General features: G+C 47.0%; 1 protein-coding gene across 3 annotated transcripts in view; it reads left to right on the top strand.

Annotated features, from left to right (window-relative positions):
* LOC120504112 overlaps window positions 1–13121 on the top strand; it is a 28253-nt gene extending 15132 nt beyond the window's left edge. For 2 of the 3 annotated variants that reach the window (XM_039713297.1, XM_039713296.1), the window contains exons 2-6: window positions 3005–3283; window positions 4556–4804; window positions 8494–8628; window positions 9233–9352; window positions 10696–13121. In XM_039713297.1, coding sequence (XP_039569231.1) covers window positions 3088–3283; window positions 4556–4804; window positions 8494–8628; window positions 9233–9352; window positions 10696–10847 — 852 coding nt within the window. In that variant the 5' untranslated portion in view covers window positions 3005–3087 and the 3' untranslated portion in view covers window positions 10848–13121. Of the gene's footprint in view, window positions 1–2050; window positions 2180–3004; window positions 3284–4555; window positions 4805–8493; window positions 8629–9232; window positions 9353–10695 lie in introns of those variants that run through there. The other variant, XM_039713295.1, reaches the window with a different exon arrangement.
* Window positions 13122–20952: the final 7831 nt, after the last annotated feature.

Raw genomic sequence — 20952 nt, forward strand, 5'->3', positions numbered from 1 at the left:
TAATGCCAGATCTCATGTAACAGTTTCATTATATGTGAAATTTGAGAGTGTTGCTCTTAAAAGGGGCTGCTGATTGATGACAACAGATTGTGTGTGTGCTGTCTGCTGTATCCCAGCTGTATTCCTTTTGGGTTTTTTTTTTTTTTTAGCTGGTGAGGGTGTGAGGTACAGAAGAAGCCTAATGGGACTTCATATACTGTGTGATGTATGGGGCACTTGCAGTCAGGAATATTGAGCTCATAAATGTACTCATTTGCCCTGGAGTCACTGAGAGGGAGACAAAATGCAGGACACTGCAATGTCACAGTCCTGCAGAGTCACTTCTGTGACAACAGAGCAGCAGAAAGGCCATATTTTTCTTGGGTTTTACTGCAAATGGGCTCTGCTCTCATTGGCTGGAAGAAAAGGTGAACTTTTGCTGGATTAGTCTTTATGCAGACTCCTTTTGCATCTTGTTTTGCTGAGATTTCGGGGTGCTGTTCAGAGGTAACCCTGCACGTGCTGTCTGTTCTGTCTCGAGTCTCCACCACAGCACTGCAACCCTAAGCTCTACCAGCTTGCCCTTCAAGCATGAAGGTGGAATGCAGTTAAATGTGCACATCTGAGGCAGATGGTTAGCCCCAGTCTTGCAGTGGTATTTGAGAGATTTTCTTCATGTTATTTCAGCAGCACAGAAGGAAATGAAAGTGTTTCTTACTGTAAATACTTTTTTCTCTCTCCCTTCCTCTGCACTGCTGCGAGTGTCTGAAGACTCACTTCACTGCTTTTCTCAGAGAAGTCTATTTCTGTCTCATCTTAGATCAATTTAGGCCTGTCCTATGCACATATGATAAAGAGAGAATATTGCTGTGATAGCCTTGAACCAAATTTGTAAGTTTGGGTCACTGGGAGCAGGAGGTGAGGTGCAGTTGTCATGGATAAGAAGTCAGAGTGGCCAAACCAGCAGCTGAAATGTGGAATTTTTCAAGCATGGCCAGATTGTTTGAAAAATAGTGCAGACCACGATGCAAGGGTTTTACCCACTTCTCAGAAATGTGTGTGTACACATGCATCCACTGCAGGGAGCTTCCTTAGGGGGCTGTGTCTATCTGTGTCCAGAGAAACAAAAATATAAGGTTCCCAGCTGCATCCTGAACCCAGCTGTTGTACTTATTCCCCAGCACATCTGGTAAGCATCTGAAAGCATCCAGATGTTGGCTCTGATGCTATACCAGTGTACTTCCTCCAGTGAGTGAGACAGTTCCTGCTGTTCCTGTGTTGTTTGTGTAACCCATCGTGGCACTGGGTGCTATGCCCAGTGTGCTTTAAGCCATCTCAAAAAGTGCCAGGTATCTGGCCCTACCTGGCTCTCCAGGTTCACACTGTTTCTTCAGGACTGGCTTTTCAGTCTCATCTCTGAGATTTGCACTCCAAACAGAGCTGGGGTGGTTTCTGGGCTGCATTCAGTTTAGTTTTGCAGTGCAACTTAAGTTTCCATAAGCTTTACTCTTTGCCCGGGGTGGCTGTATGGAGATTTTCCTGCACAGCAGGTACCACTCAGTCACCAAAAGAGCCTGGCACAGTTCACTTTGGCAACACAGCCTTTGGGAACAGAGGGAGAGCCTTGTCCCACACCTCCTTCCTGCTGGTGAGATGTCAAGGAGTGATCATTTTTAGTATTTCAGAAAATCAGCTGGTTTTCATGTGCAGTGCTTTATCTGACTGGACTAATTTATCCTCCCTTAGTGGGGATACTGTACTTTGATAAACTAGGAAAGAAGTAGGTGTTTCTCCTTTGCCTGCTCTTGGCATTGGCCTCTTCCTAAATGGGGTGAGCTGACCAGGAGATATTTTTGTCTCCCCTCACCTCCCAGCCCTATTCTCACGCTCACAGCTACCTCTGAGCTGCGGGACTTTGCAGAGCACGTTGTGGCTTGCATTGGCTCAGCCCGAGTTCAGTCACCCAAAACCTTGCAGGTCTATTTTGAAACATCATTCAATCTGTCCACTATGGAGTTTCTTTTCTTTTTTTTTTTTTCTTCCCCACTCTTGCTTCTGACATCATTTCCCGAGCGCTGTATTCACTGAGCTCTGTAGCCAGATCGTCTCCTCAGCATATGATGCAAGGAGCTCTTTGAAATGGATTTCGGCTCTCCTTTGACTCTGCTCTGCTTGCTGGTGATTATAACTGTTTCTCAAGGTAGGTAGGATTTTTCTTTATTGGGGTTGGCACAGGTTTGCCTAGATGAGCAGACACCCTTATTTTGCTCCAAGATCTTTTAAGGATGCTACCAGGTTTGGGGCGACATCAAATAGCGCAGCTGCTAATGCATGAAAGGGGAAGTCAGACCAAAGTAAGACAGATTATTTTTCGAGTAAAGTAACAATAACTAACAATATTGTACTTTGGGAGTGTCCTGCATCTGTAGAAGCTTTTCAGCAGGGAATGTAACACATTCTTGTACACAGAGTGCTGGCTGGAGAGCGATGTGGTCCAGCTCCCAACACTCGGTGTGACCTTGGGTTAGTCCCCAAGCTGCTGTCACCCTGCCATTTACCCACCTCTGATTTACACACAACAACTTAATAAAGTGCAAGGGTACTGAGAGACCTGTTCAAGTTAAAACTGTGACCTTACTCTTTGGGTGAAAGCAGCTGTCCACCTGCAGCTGTTGTTTCTGCTACCCTCTGTGCAGGGTCCATGGCACTGATGCCCTGAGGACCTTTCTTTGCACAGTCTCTCATCTCTGATGGGGGCTGGTAGATGGTCATCTTAAATTCAGGGAGACAAAATACCAGCTGTTGAGCCTTTGTTTTCCCTGTTGTGCATGGTGTGCACACCATTCCTGTGCTGTTGAGGTGGGGGATGTTGAACCTTATGGGAATCCTCTGATTTTCAATCATCGGTGATCCAACTTGTCCCCAAGGTTGGGTCTGTCCCTCTTATGCCCCACCTGGGCATTTTCCATCCTGGGAGGCAGCCAGGAGGGGATGGATGGACATGGCAAGCTTGCTCTCCTTTCAGGCACTGCCATCTGGACTGGAGCGCTCAGCGGCGACTCAGCAGTCTTTTCTTTGGAAATCCAAAGCCTGCAGACCTTCTCCAGCATGAGCAAGGAGGATAAGAAATGCTCTACAACTGTCCTAAATGATACCTTGTTGGCCAAGTGTGGCACGTCTGCCAGTAGATGGCTGAACTTGGAGAATGGCTCCCTGGTGCTGAGGAGCGTGGAGAAAGACGATGAAGGAAAATACGGATTTGTTTTTCAGAACACCGCCAAAAATTTTACACTGGAAGTGTTTGGTAAGTGGCCTTCTTAGCAAGAAAAAAGCTTTTGAACTTGTTGGAAGCCTGATGCCTTGAAATTTTTCCAAAGAAACTGCTTGAGCTTGCAGGAGCTATAGGTGCCCCTGGGGGCTGTGCCAGTCTCCCTCCTGTCCCTTGTAGCTTCAGAATTCCTGCTCCCTTTTGTGTGCCCGCTCGTCCATCTGCAGGCAGCAAAGACAGAAACAAAGTCACTTCTGTACAGGATCCAGCTCATTGCTTGGGTTAATATGCAGAAGGCTTAGGAGGGTTTGTCCTCCTGCTGAACAGTGCTGCAGGCAGACAGAGAGCATTGCTCTGGTCCTCATCACCACCGTTCCTTTTGCAGGGCTTTCACTTACACAGGCTTCTAAGATAAATTGGAGCGCACGAAACTGTAATGAAAATGTCTGAGCAAACTGGTCTCAGTGAAGACAAATGAACCCTTACACCTTTTGGGTGCAAACAGGCGGAACTGCTCTGCACAGTAGGTCAAAGATGTGACTCCTTGGTGTGAAGAACAGGGGTGTAGACTGGAAGGAGTCAAAGACTGCAGGGGAGTTCTGGGTTTAACCTCCATTTCAGTGGATTTACTTTGGGAACATTTGCCTCCTCCTTCTGTTCTGTTGCCACCTCTAAGGCAGGGAAAAACTTTCACTGCCAACATGTTCCTGGAGGCAGGGAATTTTAACTGAAGATGATGTCCTAGCACAAGAAAGTGATTTCTGAGCTTATTTCCATGGATACATGTTCTGAGTGTTGCTCCTGCTGTCCTAAAACCATACCAGTTCTTTGTCTAGTTTGTATGTGCAAAGTGGCAAGTGTAGGAAATAGGTTTGCTCCTTGTGGTAGACTGAAAGAGAGAAATTCAGGCAAATGTAGTAAGAGTAATGATTCACTGATTTATTTTAAAATGTCCTGGTCTGTGTATCGTATTTAACTGCAGTGTCTTGTGTTTGTGTCCATGTTGGCCATGATTTGCACCAGTTCCTCTCTGAAATGGAAGAAGAGGCAGAGTGACAGCAAAAGTACAAACCTCTGGTGGAGAGGAGGGCAGGGTTGGTGTGGGCACTACCCCAAGCATTTTAGGACAGAGTGCAGGCATTCCAAGAGTGTAATTATTTGTTTCTGTGCTCCCATGATACATGAAATGTGGTATTACTGGGGTTGCTGGAAAGGGAAGCTTCTGTTCAGCTGGTATTCACTGCTGATTCCCCTCCTCACCTCTCTCTTTCCTCTCTGCTCCCCTTGCCCCATGCTGTGTGTGACCAGAGCCGACCATTGGCATCCAGTGCTTCCCTGATGGAACTGCAGAGCTGTCCTGCAACGTGGCCAGCAACGAGATCCTGGTCTTTAGGTGGCTGCTGAATGGCACCCACCTGAAAGCCGAGGGGGCTTGCATTAAGGATGCTGGGAAGAAGGTTCACCTGGGCACAACGGAGCCTGGGGAGTTTGTGTGTGAAATTCTGAAGGGGAACAGTGTCACGAGGACCAGGCCCATTACACTGTCGTGCAGCTATGGTGAGTAGCAGCATCTCCAGAAAATCTTCCTTTTGGTCTCTTGCAGCAGCCAACTGAGGGGTTTTTGGTGTCCTCAAAATATCAAATTCTTCTGTCCTTTAGCATATCCCTCCCAGAGTTACCAAATCCTGCCTTTAGAAAGTGACCTCTTGATTTCCTTCTCCCTCTCGTGCCTTGGACTGACACAGCCTGTAACCACAGAAGGGATAAGTTTGTTGAGGAGGATGGATCTCCATCTGTCTCTTTTCCTACTTTTTTGTGATGGAGTTTTGCAATCTCTTGTGAACCTATCCTCTATGCTTCTTCCTACTCTGATGTGCATCCATGACCCAGATGCCTTCCAATTTCTGTGCATCCCCATAAAAACACTTCCACTAGTTCAGCCCTATTGCTGCTGGACTCAGTTGAGGTGTTTTGCCTCATCTCTTTTCTCCTTATCTAGGCCAGAAGCACAAAAGATTTTCTTATCTATACAAATGTCTCTCCACCAGTCCCATCCATCAGAAGTGGGTAAAGATGCAAGCCATTTACTTATGGAATGTAGGGTTTTCCCCCCTCCATCTCCTTGCTCAGACACGTAAGTCTGTGAGAAGGCTATCTATACAAATGTCTCTCCATCAGCCCAATCCATCAGAAGTGAGTGAAGACACAAGCCATTTTACTTATGGAATGTAGGGTTTTTCCCCCTCCATATCCTTGCTCAGACACGTAAGTCTGTGAGAAGGCTGGGACTTTATCCATTTGCAAGCCATTCATAAATGCTGAGTATTCTGCTTGAATAAGGCCAAAGTTTAAGGAGACAGAAAATCTGGATCCTTGCGTGTGATTTAATTTGCACCTCCAGTAGTGAAGGTCCTTCTACTCTCTGGTAGCAAAGATGGTTATCAAAACTACAGGCATAATTTAACCATAAGGTTTTTGACAAATGTTTCTGTAATTAATGTAATAATTTTTGCCACTAGAGAGACTGTACTGCAACATTTTAGAAATTGTCTGGGACACTCCAGCTCCCTGGCAGATACTATCCTTTCTTCTGTGGCTGGCATGCAGTTGGTGTGAGAGCACCCCTCCCAACCCAGACCCTGTGTCCAGCGTGGTGGCATTCAGCAGAGGTGCTGTGGGCTGTCAGTGCCTGCTGCCTCTGGCACCACTGGCCAGTCTGTGCAGATTTGGCATTTGTGGCTGTGGAGCAGTGATCTGGATTTTGCCCAATTAAATTGGTTGGAGGCTGTTCCGTGCAGTCAGACCCAAGCTGGCCAAGAGACACTGGGGAACAAGGATGTGAACATCCATGAGCTGTTCAGTCAAGCCTCGTGAGAAATCACACAAGTGCTCTCAGATTTCATGGTTGATCCTGGGTGGCTGCCCAGTCCCCTGGGTGTGATATCTCTTTATCCCATCCCCTTGGAAAGCTCTTGAGGGAATTTGGTGATATCTCTTTAGGGATGGACATGCACATAAACACATATTTGGAAGGGTCTGAAAGAAAGATGGTGGCAGCAATTCCACTTTTTAGTAATCAAATGCAACCACATTTGTAAAAAGTGAATTAAAGCAATTCTGGATACCAGTAAAATGAATTGAGGAGGAAAATGGGTTCATTTAATTTAATTGAAAGTTAACTAATTATTTTTGTGGGTTATTATTTGCTCCAGGCAAAGGGCTGAATTTAGTTTTTCCACTGTAGGTATATGATCTATGCAAAAACATAAATGTGGGCAACTTGTTGGCAAATGAGATTAATTTTGAATAACCAAAAAACAATTTGGCAGAAATGCGGCAAACTTCCCAGGCAACACAGGGCTCTGAACACACAGGATTCAGAAGTTAAGAAGTCAACAGTTATAAAAGACTTTTATTGATTAATTACTTGTTCATTGCTTATTTTTAACACAGTATTTTACCTCAAAAAGACCTTATTAACAAGTGGCAAATTTTTAGGAAAAAAAGTTGGGGAAAAATTTCCAACTTGTATTTATACTTTTGAAAAAACTCTCTCAGCTTTCATCAACTAAAATAATTAGGGAAATTATCTCTGAATTGCTGAAAGCTTTTAGTTTTGAATATGGATTTTTTGAACTTGGTAGTTGTTTTTAAAAAGACTGGAACAAGCACTCTGAAAATACCATGAGCACCTGTGTGCAGTTGTTTTTTGCTGTCCTGGTGAGTAGGTGGAGTATGATGGTATGTAGTATATCCTGGAACATTTAAAATTCTTCCTAGTTTCTGGAGATATGGAGCAATTAGTGCTTTTGAGGGCTTGAAAATATGCTCCAAATGAGCCTGTTAGTTGCTGCTATGCTGTGCAGGCATGTGTGCTGCTGAAAAGCAGTTAAATTATTCAGAAAGGGATGGCACAGGCTTACCTAAGGTGTTTTAAGGAATTTATGTTGAAGTGGAGTTGTGTGGGGGTTTTTCTGCATATGGCAAGAAGAGTTTTCCTGAAGGCTGCCCAAATTGGAGGAGATTATCTCAGTGAAGGAGCAACCCTGGGTAGGTCTCTCTTGTGCCAGCCTGCCGTGCCCTGTACCAGCTGCCTGCTCAGCAGCAGGGAATGTGCGGGTCTGCCCTGTCACAGTGACCCTGAGCAAGGCTCTGAGCTGGGGAATAATCACCAGTGACTTGTGCTGCCCTTCTGCTCAGCCATCTGCAGCCCTCGCTCCCGCTGCGTGTTCCGCGCTCCCGGCCGGGCAGGGGAACAGGGTGGAATCCTTCCCCGGGCAGCAGCAGAGCCAGGGAAGGGCTCCGTGAACCAGGGATTTTTCCCTACAGTTCCAGTGGCCACAGTCTTGGTGCCTGAGGCAGTGCAGGCTCTGATGAGACTTGCTCTGGGGTTGGTGCAGGCATTACATGACTGTCCTAAGCAGATTCTCTGGTGCCAGCTCTGGGTAGACTCTGCAGCTTTTCCTTCAGCAGGAGGTATAGTAGAAGCAGGCAATCCCTCAGCCAGGGAATAATGTGCTCTGACTCCGTGATTCAGAAGGCTGAACAATTGCTTTATTTATTATTAAAACTATACTATATTACATTAATACTATATTATAACCATACTAAAGAATACTATACTATACTATTGAAAAACCTGTGACTGTCGGAGACAGCCAGGACACAGCTTTGAGTGATTGGCTAATCACAACTTTTCACCGGTGTCCAATTAACCAAATCACTTTGGGTAAACAATCTCCATAACACATTCCGCATGTGCAAAAACAGGAGCAGTGGATAAAGAATTGTTTTCTCTCTGTGCTTCTCACTGCCTTCCCAGGAAAAATCCTTGGGAAGTTGTGCCTGCTGCTCTCTGTGAAGAGAGCTGTGGCCACAAGGAGATGCTTCCTTAGGTCTCCCTCCTCAGCTGCCCGTTTTCATACAGCTTGTTGAAATATGTCTTTCAAATTACCACCTTCTCTGTTAAATTTGATTAAATCTTACAGGTTACCTTAGATGGCAGTGATCAGAGCAGGCAGAAGTGAATGCACACAGGCTTCTCCTCCTAGTGAAAAATTCCATGCCATAATTAAACAATATGCCATAAATCACAAAGTGCCACACAGCTCACAGTGCCGGCTGCCCTGATCCAAACTAAAGCAACAGTGATGTCAGCAAGCTCTGACCTGGCTGCAGGGTTTCTCCCACTGGGAGAAAGGAGTTTGTCCACCCTGGCAGCTAACGATGCTGTGTCCTCCCTGCAGACCTGCTGCTGTACCCGGGCTTCATTTACATCCTGGCAGGGTGTGCAGCGGGTGTGCTTATCCTGGTGGTGGCTTTGCCTGCAGCCATATGTTGCTGCATGAAGAGGAGACACAAGTTCATCCCAGTGCCTTCAGGTGAGTGGGGAATGCTGTGATGCCCCTGTTATGAATTTTGGAGAGCACTGTGTTTGTGCAGGCTGGGGTTGATGTGGCCTTAGAGTAACCTGGTCTCAGCTGGGTGGCTGCTTGTCCTCCAGCCTGTCCTCCCCTGACCTGCTGGAGCAGGAGTCTGCTTGCTGATGGGCAGCCTCTATGGCTGGAATTAAACCTCACTTTTCCTTTATTCACCTCACACTTGCGCCCTCACCCTGTGCTCCTGGCCAGAAGAAAAACTCACGGCAAAACCTCTCCTATGGTAAATAAAATGGAAATAAAATGGAACCTCATTCAGGTGTGATCCCAAAATGGTTTCTGATGGCAGTGCTGTGTCAGCACCAGTCCCTGGGAGCAATCTGCCCGTGCCACCTCAAGCTGTGATCCTGCCAGCATGGCCAGGCTGGTCTCTGGCAGGCTGGCAGTGACCCTCTGCTCTTGGCATCTCTCTGCTCCGGGAGCAGAGCCAGCACCCCCTGAGGAGGGGCCACAAACACGTGGTGGGGGTCTGGCCTCACAGCAGCCCTGCCAGGGCCCCCCTGCTCTGGGGGCCTCTTCCTTCACTTCTCTGGGTTTGGTTTCACAGAGGAGGAGAAGGATGACGGGTTAACCATGTCCGTGGTGTCCGGGGAGGGCACGAAGAGCCCCCCCAGTGGAGACCGTGTCGAGGCTCAGGCTGCCCAGACCGACCCTCCCGCCAAGCCTGGTGAGTCCACAGACCTGTCTGAGGTCACAGACACCTTGTTCAGGAGGGACACAGTGCTTGTGTGTGGCTGCTGGGGGTGGAGGTGACAGCAGAGAGGGGCCTGGGACCTGCCAGCACAGGGAAGGTGCTGCACCTTCTCCAGGAGTTGCAGCAGGGCATTTTTCAGTACCTTACTCATGCAGCCATCCCACAGCAGGCTGTCTGTTCCAGAACCTCCTGTGCAAAAACATACCTCAGAAACAGCAAACCCCCAAACCTCAGCAGTTTTCTTGCTATTTTCTCACCCTTCTCTCCTTCTCATCAGTAACATTTTATGAAAATTGGTGTTGTTTTTTTAAGCAGTCATCTTCAGGACAGCAGGAGCCAATATGCTGAGCTGTAAACACAGCTAAATCCCATCAAAGCCAGAGGCTTGTGCGTTTTCTTAAATTGAGGCTAGAGTGGGAATATGGTCACATTTTAAATTTTTCAAAGAAATTGAGCATAAACTCCCACAGCCTTAGCACAAGAGAGTGTGGTGATAAAAACCCTCCAGAAATGTCCTGTTCTGTAAGGGCTTGATATTAGTACTCCACTTTTTGCATTATGTGTCACTCAGTTTTGCTTCCCAAACACAAATGCTGGCAACACCTTGCCTAGTAATGCACCATCATCAGCTGAAGTAGGTTTAGCAGAGACATCATGAACTGGAGCAGCTCTACATAGGTCATAGCCTGGTCTCAGCACTGCTGTCTCCATTTCTGGTGTCCTTCACTGTACTGTGCACAGCCTCCTGTAGCTCTGCTGTGCTTTATATCTAACTTTGGATGCTATTTGCTTTGCTTTCAAAATATTATGTGCTGCTCATGAACATGCAGCAAGAAAGAGAAAAAAAAACTCTTTCAGGTAATTTTTTAATATTAATATACTTCAAGTGTAGAGCTTCTAATAAAAAATTCAAATATTATAAGTTTAACAAAAAATAGTTCATATTTAAATTTTTTACAATTTAGTAAAAAAGCAGAGATGCATATGGAAAGTAGGCAAGAACTAAATGTGTGCTGTTAGCCAGCTTTAATGATTCAGATGTAAGTGAATAGATTTGGCTTTAGTATTTTGGTACTAACAGTACTAAAGCACTTTGGTACTGGGAAGCCAGACAGCTTCAATACCAAAGTGCCCTAAGTCATGATGCATAGCTCAGTAAATGAGTAGTTACAGAGAAAAATGAAATTTGGCTTGCAGATGCCTGGGGCTGGGGGACTGAGTGGATTAGGCAGCTGCAGCATTAAGGACCAGGGGGTGAATTTCCACGAGGGTGAGCCACAGTGTGAGCACTTATAAACCATTTCTCCCTTTTCCAGATGCTGCCCAGATTGGTCAAGGTGTTGAGCTGGCAGAAGAGAACTTACCAGTGCAGGTAGAAGCTGAGGAGATGGCAGATGCTGAGGTCCTAGTCGACATGGAAAGCCAGGAAGATGCCTCAGACTGTTTCCCGGATCCCACCGATGACTGATGTGACACGCTTGCTCTTCCACCCTGAAGCCTGTGACACTTGTCCTTTGCATCCCATAGTCTCACTGTGTCTGGAAAATTTTAGCAGGGGAAAGAAGTGAGGTGTCAGACCTTCTGACCTCATTTAATAAGAAAATACAGAGAAAAGCACACACTGCCGTGGCCTGACAGGTTCACCACCAAGCAAAAGGGGCAGCTCTCTGATGCTTTGCCTGATAACAGAGCTGTAGCTAAACTGAGGAGCCCAGGGGACAGCCTGGGCTGAGAGGGCTCCTCCTGCTCCCTGCCCACCCCATCCCTTGCCCTGTCTTTGCCAGCCAGGGGCAGGCACTGCAGGCAGGTTGAGGTGGCCTGCCAGTCCCAGGCAGAAGCCAAGGACTTGCCAGAAATTTCCTGAGAAAGCTTCTTCTCGGGAGACTTCATGGCAGTTTTTTTCCCAGGCCCTGCCAAGGAAACTCAAAGGGGGTCTCAGCTTGGTATCTGCTCTCCTGGGTGCTCATCTGAGCTGCTCCTCTGAGCTCCAGATTTGGCTGTCCCCTCTTGCTGCCTGGAGCAGGAGCAGTTGGGGCTTGAAATTTGGCTTGCAGATGCTGTGTGCAGACCCGGGGTGGTGCTGGCTTTGCTCACCTCTTGGTTACCCAAATGGCAGAGGGTACAGGTTACCTTTCACCAGAACCTGACTGCTTGGGCTGCCCCCAAGCACTGTCACTCGCTTGCTTGCCTTGCAGCAGGAGGGGGCCTGGGGCTTGGGGCTGCAATTTTTGGCACAAACCTCGATTTTAAGGCTGAGATTGTTTATCAATGCAAGCATTAGTGCCTTTAGTGTAATAGTTTAGCTACTGCAAGCTGATGAAGCTGGCCATCTGCCTGTGCATGTAGGCTTATTCGAGGCTGTGTTATTTGCACAGACAGCAGCAATTTATAGAATCTCTTAGGTAAGCCTTGCTGTTACGCATGTCCTGTTCTGCTCAGGGGAGCTGTGCCTGTGGAGCAGCTGCGCTAGACCTGCAGGGAAGAAGGACGTGGTGAGGAGAGGGCAGGGATTCTGTCTCAGGCAGCAGGCAGCTGAGTCCCAGCAAAGCTGCCAGGAGCTGCAGGGAATGCTGCAGTATGTGCTGCCAGAGCAAGGAATTTACTGTACGAGACAATTTTAGTAGTCCGAGTGAGGTGGTAGATTGGTTGTTAGTGTTAAATTAGGCTGCTGGGCTAGAAAGGCATGGTAGTAAAAGCAGAGATGGTACAGGACCAAAAGGGATGGGGAGGTGTGTTCTTTCTTCCCTTGTCATTTTGTCCCTGGTTTATATTGTACTTGGGAATGGATTGAAGGTATGCCTGGTGAAAGCCGTCCAACGAGGGCTGTGAGCAGCCCAGCAGCATCCAAACTGAACTGAGGGCTTCTCTCCCAGGGGAGGGAGCTGCGGGATGGCTGCATGCTTACCTGGGAGCCCTTCATCTCTGTGTGCTTGCCAAGGCTCTGCAGCAGTGACACCCAGCCATAGGTGATTGTTCCTGTTGTTTCCTTGTCCTGTGACTCTCTTTAGGAGATGTTTGGGTCGTGTGTGCTGTGCTGGTGGTGATTCAGCCTGTCTCTGCTTTCAAAGGCTGCCATAGGAATCAGGTTTTCCACGGTAAGAGGGAGGTGATAATTCTTTTCCTTACGGTGCTGTTCTCTTTTCAGTATAAACATTCCTCAAAGGCTGTGAGTTGAATGAAAAAAAAAATAAATTGAGTGCTTGGGGTGGCAGGGCAGAAGCAGCAATGCTGGGTGACTGTCACCGGGCCAGTGTCACCAAAACAGGAGGACACAGTCAGCATTGCTTCACTGCTGCACTTTCTGGCAGGGGCAGGAGGGGACAGTCGAGTCCAGCACATGCTTGAGAGGCTGATCAGTGCTCTGAGCTGCACTGGAGAAGGCAACAGTGCTGGGTGAGAGAGCTGGGCCAGCCTTGTCCTGCTGGGCTGGGGCATCCCAGCTCCAGCTCATCCTAGGGCTGCCTTCCTGCTGGCAGCCCTGGGGGTGCCCAGCAGCTGGAAACATCACCATTATTATGATCCCAGTCCTGGAAGGATTTTTCCCATAGAAATGCAAGAGGTGTTTGTGAGACAGACTGAACCATGGCTGGTTTTCTGTCCTTTTCCACTGAAAGTGCCATTCAGCACGGGGCAAAAGGTTCTGTTACTGTGAGGTCAGGAGAGAAGTGATGCAGCCTCTGCTCTTTCTTTAACTGTATGTGTTCATGCCCAGCTATTGTTCTCTTTCTGGTGTGTTTTTCTTTTTTTTTTCTTTTTCCTTTCCCCCAGTGATTCATTTTGTTCCAAATAAAAAAAGATCTGTTTTCTACCTTGTTTCAGAACTGTTTAAGTTTTGTTATTAAATAATTGTTTCTTTCTGTTTTTTACAGGAAGTACAGGCTTATTTTCGAATTTATATACAGCCAAATAAAGGAGAGGTGATAACAAGTTATTGCTGACTTGAGTGGTCAAGAGCACAGAGATCATGGGGACATTGTCATCCCAGGAGAGGCTGTAGGACAGTGGCACAAGCTTGTCCCTGCTGGAATGTGTGTGTTCATGTGTAAGAACATCTGTGATCCCCAGCAGCTCACCAAGCCTGCTCTGGTGCCTGAGCTGTGAGCTGCAGGGCAGGGATGCAGGGGGATGGTCTGGTTTTACCCATCTTTATCCATCTGTATTTTTTTTTTTGTGGCACCTAAGCCACCTTGGCTGTGAGAGAGGATGCTGGACTGCACTGCACCTTTTGCAAGGTGGAGGTGGCTCGTTCTCACCCTTGGACAAGGGGGCCCAGATTGTGGGTAAAGGGAATGTCCTGATATGATCCTATCAAATCCCTCGAGTTTGCCATAACAGGTTTAGCCCTGGAACACTGGTGTGACTGGGCATGGGGGGTCCTCCCCTGCAGTCTATGTACCCAGCACTCCCAGGAGCCATCTTCCTGAATTTCCAGGTGTTTCCCAGTCTGCCTATGGTGCTTCATCTCCCAGGAAAGAGCAGGGACACTTTCCATCCTGGATCTGACAAGAGAACAGGGTATGGATGTGGGATGTACTGCTATCAGGAATTTGACCAGAAATGGAGGTGCCTGTGCTGCATTTTTTGGGGCTTCTGGTGCCTTTGGTGAGGCTGTGCCATGCCAGCCCTGCCTTCCCTGGGTTGCTGAGAGAGTCCTTGGTGTCAGGATGCCTCCAGGTGGCAGGGAACTGACCTGGTGGTGGGAACTGAGCACCACATCCTCCTCTCTGGCCACTGGGCAAGGCTGGGAGTAGTGCAGATTCCACCTCTCTGCTAACCAAGGGCTGGCAGGACGAGGGGAGCTCTGCTCTGTGGGAAATGTGGATGTTTTGGGATGTGATATCCTCCCACCAGTGGTTTGTACAGAGCACTGTACAGAGTAGAGGTTTGGATTTGTATCCGTGTCAATCTTTCCTGGTGGGAAGAGAGGAGTTTGCTTGTGGCATGTGCTCAGCAGCAGCTGACATGAAATGCAATATGTAATCTTTTCATCATGTAATTAATTTAGTTTATGACTATAAAAGGAGAGCAGAGAATGAACTTGCTTAAGATCAAAGTGAAAACAAAAGCAAGCAAGAAGTGTGTTGTAGAATGGTGAGCAGAGAAAATTGAAGGATCCCTTTAGGTTTCTTTCAGCATTCAGGATGAGCTCATTCCCAAAAAATTATCATGTCAGAAAAGCTCCCACATCCCAGCAGTGAAACATTGCTTTGTTTCTCAACCTCTGCCACAGGCTGCTGTGCCTGATGTCCGTGTGGTTGTGCCTGATGTCCCTGGGGGACTGCCTCAGAGCCCAGCATGGGAGCAGAGACACCAGGGCCAGAGCCAGCAGTTTATGGGGAGCTGCAGGACCAGTCCCCTCTGTCACCCTCAGCTCTACAGAAACCACAAGAGTAGAAGTTGGGGAGTCTGAGAGCAAATAGACAAAACTGATAGTGGTCAGTGGTTGTGTGAACTTCTGATAGAAATCTCTGTGTAGTTGAAAAAACCCCCTCTAGATTTCAGGCATGTGCATGGTAGGTTCATGTTACTTTTTATGAATTATTACAGCTCATTTCAAAACAAGGAAACAGGAGGTTCATGTTCAATGAACCTGTAGCAGGCAGTGCCACAGATAAACATCTTTAAAGCCATTTCTTAAAATGAAACAGCAGATTCTGGTGGTGCTGTAAAATCCAAACTGGTATTATTACCACCAGGCAGGCAGGAGTGAGATGCCCCACAGATTTCCACAGGTAAGCACACAGAACTGGTAACAGAGGGGATAAAAACAGCAGCATCACCCATTTCTGTGTGAGGTGGAAGCAGAATTCTGTGGTGTGTCATTGCAGAAGCTTGGATTAGTATTTTAGATACTGTTTGTGCCTTCTGCCAGGCTGCCCAGTGCCTGGGACCTCTGACAACCACTGTGTCCTGCAAAGGTTTTGCTCAGAGTAAATGTTGCATTTTCTTTCTGTGAGATTACATGACTCATCTCAGGCAGAGGATGTGGCTGGAGACAGCAGGGGTGCCTTTACTGAGAACCTAGAAGGCCCTAAACCCTTCTAGATATTTATATGCTTCCAGCAAGCAAATCACAGAATCATAGAAAGGTTTGGGTTCAAAGGGACCTTAAAATTTAATTTAATTCCAACATCCCTGCTGTGGGCAGGGACACCTTCCACTAGGGCAGATTGCTCAGATCCCTGTCCAGCCTGGCCTTGAACTTTTCCAGGGATGAGGAAGCTACAGTTCCCTGTGCCTCAGCACCCTCATAGAAAGGAATTTCTCCCTGATACCCAATATAAAATAAAAGTTTGAAGCCTTTGCCCCGTGTCCCACCACTGCATGTCCTTGCTGGCAGGTGTTAATTATATATATATATAATGCAGGTTGAGGCATCATTGTCACCTTCATGAAGGTATTTCCTGCCTGAGATAGGATTTCAGCCCCAGGCAGCAGAGGTTGCCCCACTCTCCCACCAGCCACGAGGTCAGCAGGAACCTGACTTTGTAAAATCATTCATTACACTTGCAAGTTCGTGTACAGCTGTAGTGTGCTCACTGTGCCAAACACTAACATAAGGAAAGTTCCCATCTGCAGAGGTAGAAAATATGGGTGGCCAATGTCAGCTTATTTTTAAATTAATCTATTTTTCTGGTTAACATATTCCGTGTCACACTTAGCCAATATCCATGATAAAATACTGAATGGGGCTATAGTCTCAAGTGTGTGTTTTATAGCTAATATAAATATAGTTACTACTGGAAATTCTATGCAGAATTTTTAAAACTGATGATGGCTACTGATAGCTTTAGTATTATCTAACACTACAGAAACTAGATGTATTACAGGCCAAGAACTACTTGGAGGCAGTTTTCAGCAAATCTTTTGGAATTGCAAATGCAGTGCATTGGAGAGAATGATTGTCTACTCCCATATCATATGCAAATGGAATAAAGAAATACAGCTGGGTGCCTATCCTCCAGCCAGCACTGCTGTCTCATCTTTGGTTTATACAACTTCCTCTTTCAGGGTAAAACATATTTTCCCTAAACTAAGGGAGCGAAGCAGTTTTCAAAGCTTTTTTTTTTTTTGATAGTGAAAAGTCATGTAACAAGGTATCTTCAAACAAACAAAAAAAAAGAAAGGACAATAACTTGTGATGATGTTTTTGTGTACGTGAAGAGAATTGCAGTAGTGTCATTGACAGCATGACTTGAACAAAGAGCACTGAGAGTTTGTGTTGCACTCCTGTGAAAGCTTTCTGAGCAATAGGCATCAGATTTTTCTGCTAAAACAACAGGCAGACTTATGGCTGGGGAATTTGGGACAGCAGGAGTGGGGTTCAGGGATGTGTGACACGTTCAGGAACGTGTGGGAATGTCAGCTCAATTCACCTGGAGACAACTGGAGAAGTTGGTGGAGGCTTTCCCGAGGGGGCACACGGAGCCAGGAGCAGGAGCCCTGCAGGGTGGGACAGCCTCTGCTGTGCTAGGATGAACTGTGCCAGGACAGGGAGAGGAAGGGGTGATGCCACACTCAGTGACTGCTGTGCAGGATCCAAAGGGAAGAAAGAAAGGGAATGGGCTTAATGGCTGAGGGTACAGAAGTGCTGGTGAGTAATGGCAGACAGAGATGCTTTTTCTTCCCTTAAATAGGTGGGGAGGCTGCAGGGGTCTCAGGCAAGGTCTGTCCTCCATCATCCTGCAAGCTCTTCAGGCAGTACAGAATGTTTTCCTGCAGAAAGCTGCAGCTGCTGTTGCTCTCTCCTCACGCCTGCTCTGCCTGGCATTTGTCATGGGTGGTGCTCCCCAGACAGCTGCACTCCTCTGCTGGTGGTAGATCACAGCCCCGCTGAGCCCCTCGGGTGATGCAGGGACTCCTCCCTCCTCTCTGTCTTTCTCCGAGACACTTGCGGGGAATGTGCTGTGCTAATTTTGATAAGCCCAAGAAGGGGAGTAAACCCAAATCTGATAGCAGCAAACAGGAAATAACCTTTCTTCTTCCTCCACCTCCTCATTCTAGCAAACCCTTTCCAGCATCTTTATCTTGATGTCACTTTCTGGAAGACATTTTGCTGGATGAGAGGGGAGAAGGGTGATGGAAAGGCAGGACCCAGCCAGGTTTTGGGTACCCTGAATGCAGGTGGGAATGTGCCAGCTCCCTTTCCTTCCTGTGCACAAGTAGGGCCAGGATTCCTCTTGTGCTATAGGCGGTCACGGGGAAAGCTTTGCAACTTTAGCTTCTCTAGCTTCTCTTTGTACACGTTTCTGCCCAGCTGTCAAGAGTTTGGGACTTTTTTTCTTCCTTCAGATGATTTGGTGTCTGATAAGGAGTTTGGTTTCCCTGCCTTTTGTTGAGTGTTTAAAGCTTTGTTATTTGGGCAGTACAAAGATCTGTTTATAGCTTTCTCTAGAACCAGATGCAGATGAAAAGTCCATTCTTTGCTGGAGAGAAAATCAGGAGAAGTCAACACTGCCATGGATTTTATCTCATTTATCTTAAAAGAGTCCCAATGGTTAAACACCCTCAGCATAAGAGGAAAGTAGATGCTCATTTTTATACTGAATTACCAATGTCAGAGAGCTTAAAGGAATATCAATATAACACAAATAACCATGGCAGCTGTGGTTCTAACCCAGTGCATCCTATCTGTGAGGGCACAAGGCATGCACAGTAACTTTCCACTGAGGCTGCACAGTAAACTTCCTGCTCTGCAAAGTGCCCGCTCGAGTTAAGCAAATTTTTACTGAGTTGCTGAAAGCCATGTATGTAGGGAACGCGAGACACATCAACTAACAAAAAGGCTGCTCTCCCATGATGGAAGTGTAAAGGGATGGCTGAAAAGAATGGTGACACCATCTGACTGTCAGGAATGCAACAGCAGGAGCTGGGCTGCAGGTACTGCCCCGCTTGAAATGCTGTGGAAAGCCACAAGTTGCCACCAGTGCATCACACAGAACATCCTGCTCATCTGCATCAACATGATGCTCATCTGCATCACACAGAACATCCTGCACCTGCCTCACTGAGATCTTAAAAAGCAGAAATTCTCAGAAATGCAATGACACAGCACCTTAGCCATTACCCTTCCTGGCAGGCAGCAGTAGCTGTGGGAGGTAAATGTTTAGAAAGGTGGGCAGCTCTGTGCCTGTGCTTTCCTTTGCTGTGGGAAAAGCTCTTTGCCAACACTGGTGGGGCTCCTGCTGCGGATGTGGGGTGTTGGCCCCATCACTCTGTTGTCCCTGCACCCTGGTGTTGCTACCTGGCAGGACCAGGGGAGGTGATGCATTTAAATGTAGGAACAGACAAACCTCAGAGAGGCCAAAACCAGGTTCACAGGAAACATGTAGGATGAGAGGAGAAGCAGGGGAAACTGAGCTGCTGTCAGGATCTGCAGTGAGCAGGAAAGGACTTGAATTGTCACTGCATCTCATGGCCTCAGGTATAGATGGTGCAAAGGGCATCGGTGTAGGTGGTGTGAAAGGCACCAGGGCACTTTTCTTGCTTCAGAGAGCAGCAGCAAGACTGTGCTGGTGGGTCATTCAGATGTTTCTGAGACATTTGCATCTTCATTTCCCAGTAATAACAGCCAAACCTCCTTATATGTATGCATAAGGCCACAGAGTGGGGCTTTTGTTTTGCTATCACAGCTCCACTGTCTAATAAATAAACTATAGACACTTTTAGGATCCACAGTGATGCTTCAGAGAGGCTTATTCAAGGTCTTCTAGGAAGAGGGACACTTTATGCCCACAACCATGCCCCTCAGGGGCTGCACCAGTAGGAAAAATGCAAACAACTTCTTGCATTTGAAGGGCAGGCTTACCTTTGTCTCTGGGAACTACATAAAGGCCACTCCTAGGAATAAATGCACCTAGTACTGAAATGTATTATCCAGTTGTTTGTGCTCAGTCTCCTGCATCACTTCTCAACCTCCCACCTGCCCATTCCAACTGTCCCTCACTCCTCTCTGAATTTACAGTACTGTAGTAGAGTAAAATACTGTGCAAAACATCAGGTATACATGCATTTATTAAGCTGATGGCTTCTGGGGAGTGTCAGATCTTGTCCAAAAGATTACTTAGATGCCAGCAACAATTTGTCTTTCCTAGATATTTCTAGGGGCAGCTGTTCTTCTATTATCCTTTTTGGGTCCATCCACTCTCTCGTGATGAAGGGGCACATTGTAGTTAACACAGGTCTTTGTGTGTTTACCACTGCCAAGACTAGAAGAGGCTTTTATGGTCATTTATCTGGCTTCTGGTATGAGACAGATTGATTGCAGCATGCCAGCAAGCCAACACCTTTTGCAGCAGTAGTAATGTCACTGAATTTACTAGAACAAGATGCTGAAAGTTAGGTCCTAAATCTAGGGCCATTATAGATGATGGAAATCATCAGCAAGACTGAAATGCACCATCTGCAAGGATAACTGATGGGATGCTGCCATCTGCTCTAGCCTCAGTCGTTGCTCTGAACCACAGGCTGCTTGGTCTGAGGGGGATTATATTCCTTCAGAGCAGAAATAAAGGGTGTTTTTGTCAGGTTTGGCTGTTGACACACGCTTGCAGATGAAAAAGAAGAAAATTCATCTGAGAGAGAACACCTGGGGCTAAAGGTTTAACAGCATGAAGCTGTGTTGGGCTGGGGGTTTAGGTTGGATATCAGGAAAAGGCCCTTTTCCCAAAGGCTTTTGGGGCACTGGGATGGGCTCAGCAGGGAAGTGGTCACAGCTTCAAGTCTGTCTGAGCTGAAGGATTGTTTGGACCATGCTTTTAGGCTCAGGGTGTGATTCTTGGGGCTGTCCTATCCAGGGACAGGAGGTGAATCTTTGTGGATCCTTTCCACCTCAGAATATTCTATGATTCTATGTGGCATTATGGACATTACAGGGGAATTGTGTCCCTTCAAATAATCAGGTGAGGACTATTCTGCACGATTCATGGTTTGAAAATGTCCATTTACTTTTCTTGAGAGAAGGATGAAAAAGTTTGTGCAGACAACTTTTTCAGTATCAGTAGCATGAGTATGTACATGTGTGTGTCACTATTTCTGGAATATTTCCATTGTGTACAGGCAGCTCAGGGCTCTCAGTTAGCTCTGAGGCACCGAGTCAGCATCCCTGACAAACCCTTAGCTAAAGCTCTATTTTGAGTTATTGATCTTCACATTTCCACCACTTGATTCAAGCTGGAGTTTTTCCTTTCTTGGCCCTGTGTAAGGCAGAAGTGAGGAGGAGGCAGGATGTGTCCTTCATCAAGCAAATGCCTGAAACTCTAAGTGGGAATTGGCAGTTCCTTGGCATTTTGTAGTGCAGGGTAGGGTGGACTTTGCTTCTTCCTTGCTCCAGCCACTGCCCACAATCCCTCCTGCTTTGTAAAAAGCTACAGTAAAGGGGAATGTGCCAGCAGGAATCCCTCAGCTGCCATCCAGGGCACCCCAGATGGAGCCCAGCCTTGCAGGCCAGGGTGCAAGGTCAGGAGAGCTCCCAAGGGTAAAGTTACCCTTCCCCAAACTGCCCCTCCATATATTACCTATCTGACACTCCAATTAAAATCACATTTGCTCTTCTCCTCACACTCTTCTCCTCA

The sequence above is a fragment of the Passer montanus genome, unplaced genomic scaffold (assembly GCF_014805655.1).
Source record: "Passer montanus isolate IOZ18808 unplaced genomic scaffold, ASM1480565v1 scaffold28, whole genome shotgun sequence".
NCBI lineage: Eukaryota > Metazoa > Chordata > Aves > Passeriformes > Passeridae > Passer > Passer montanus.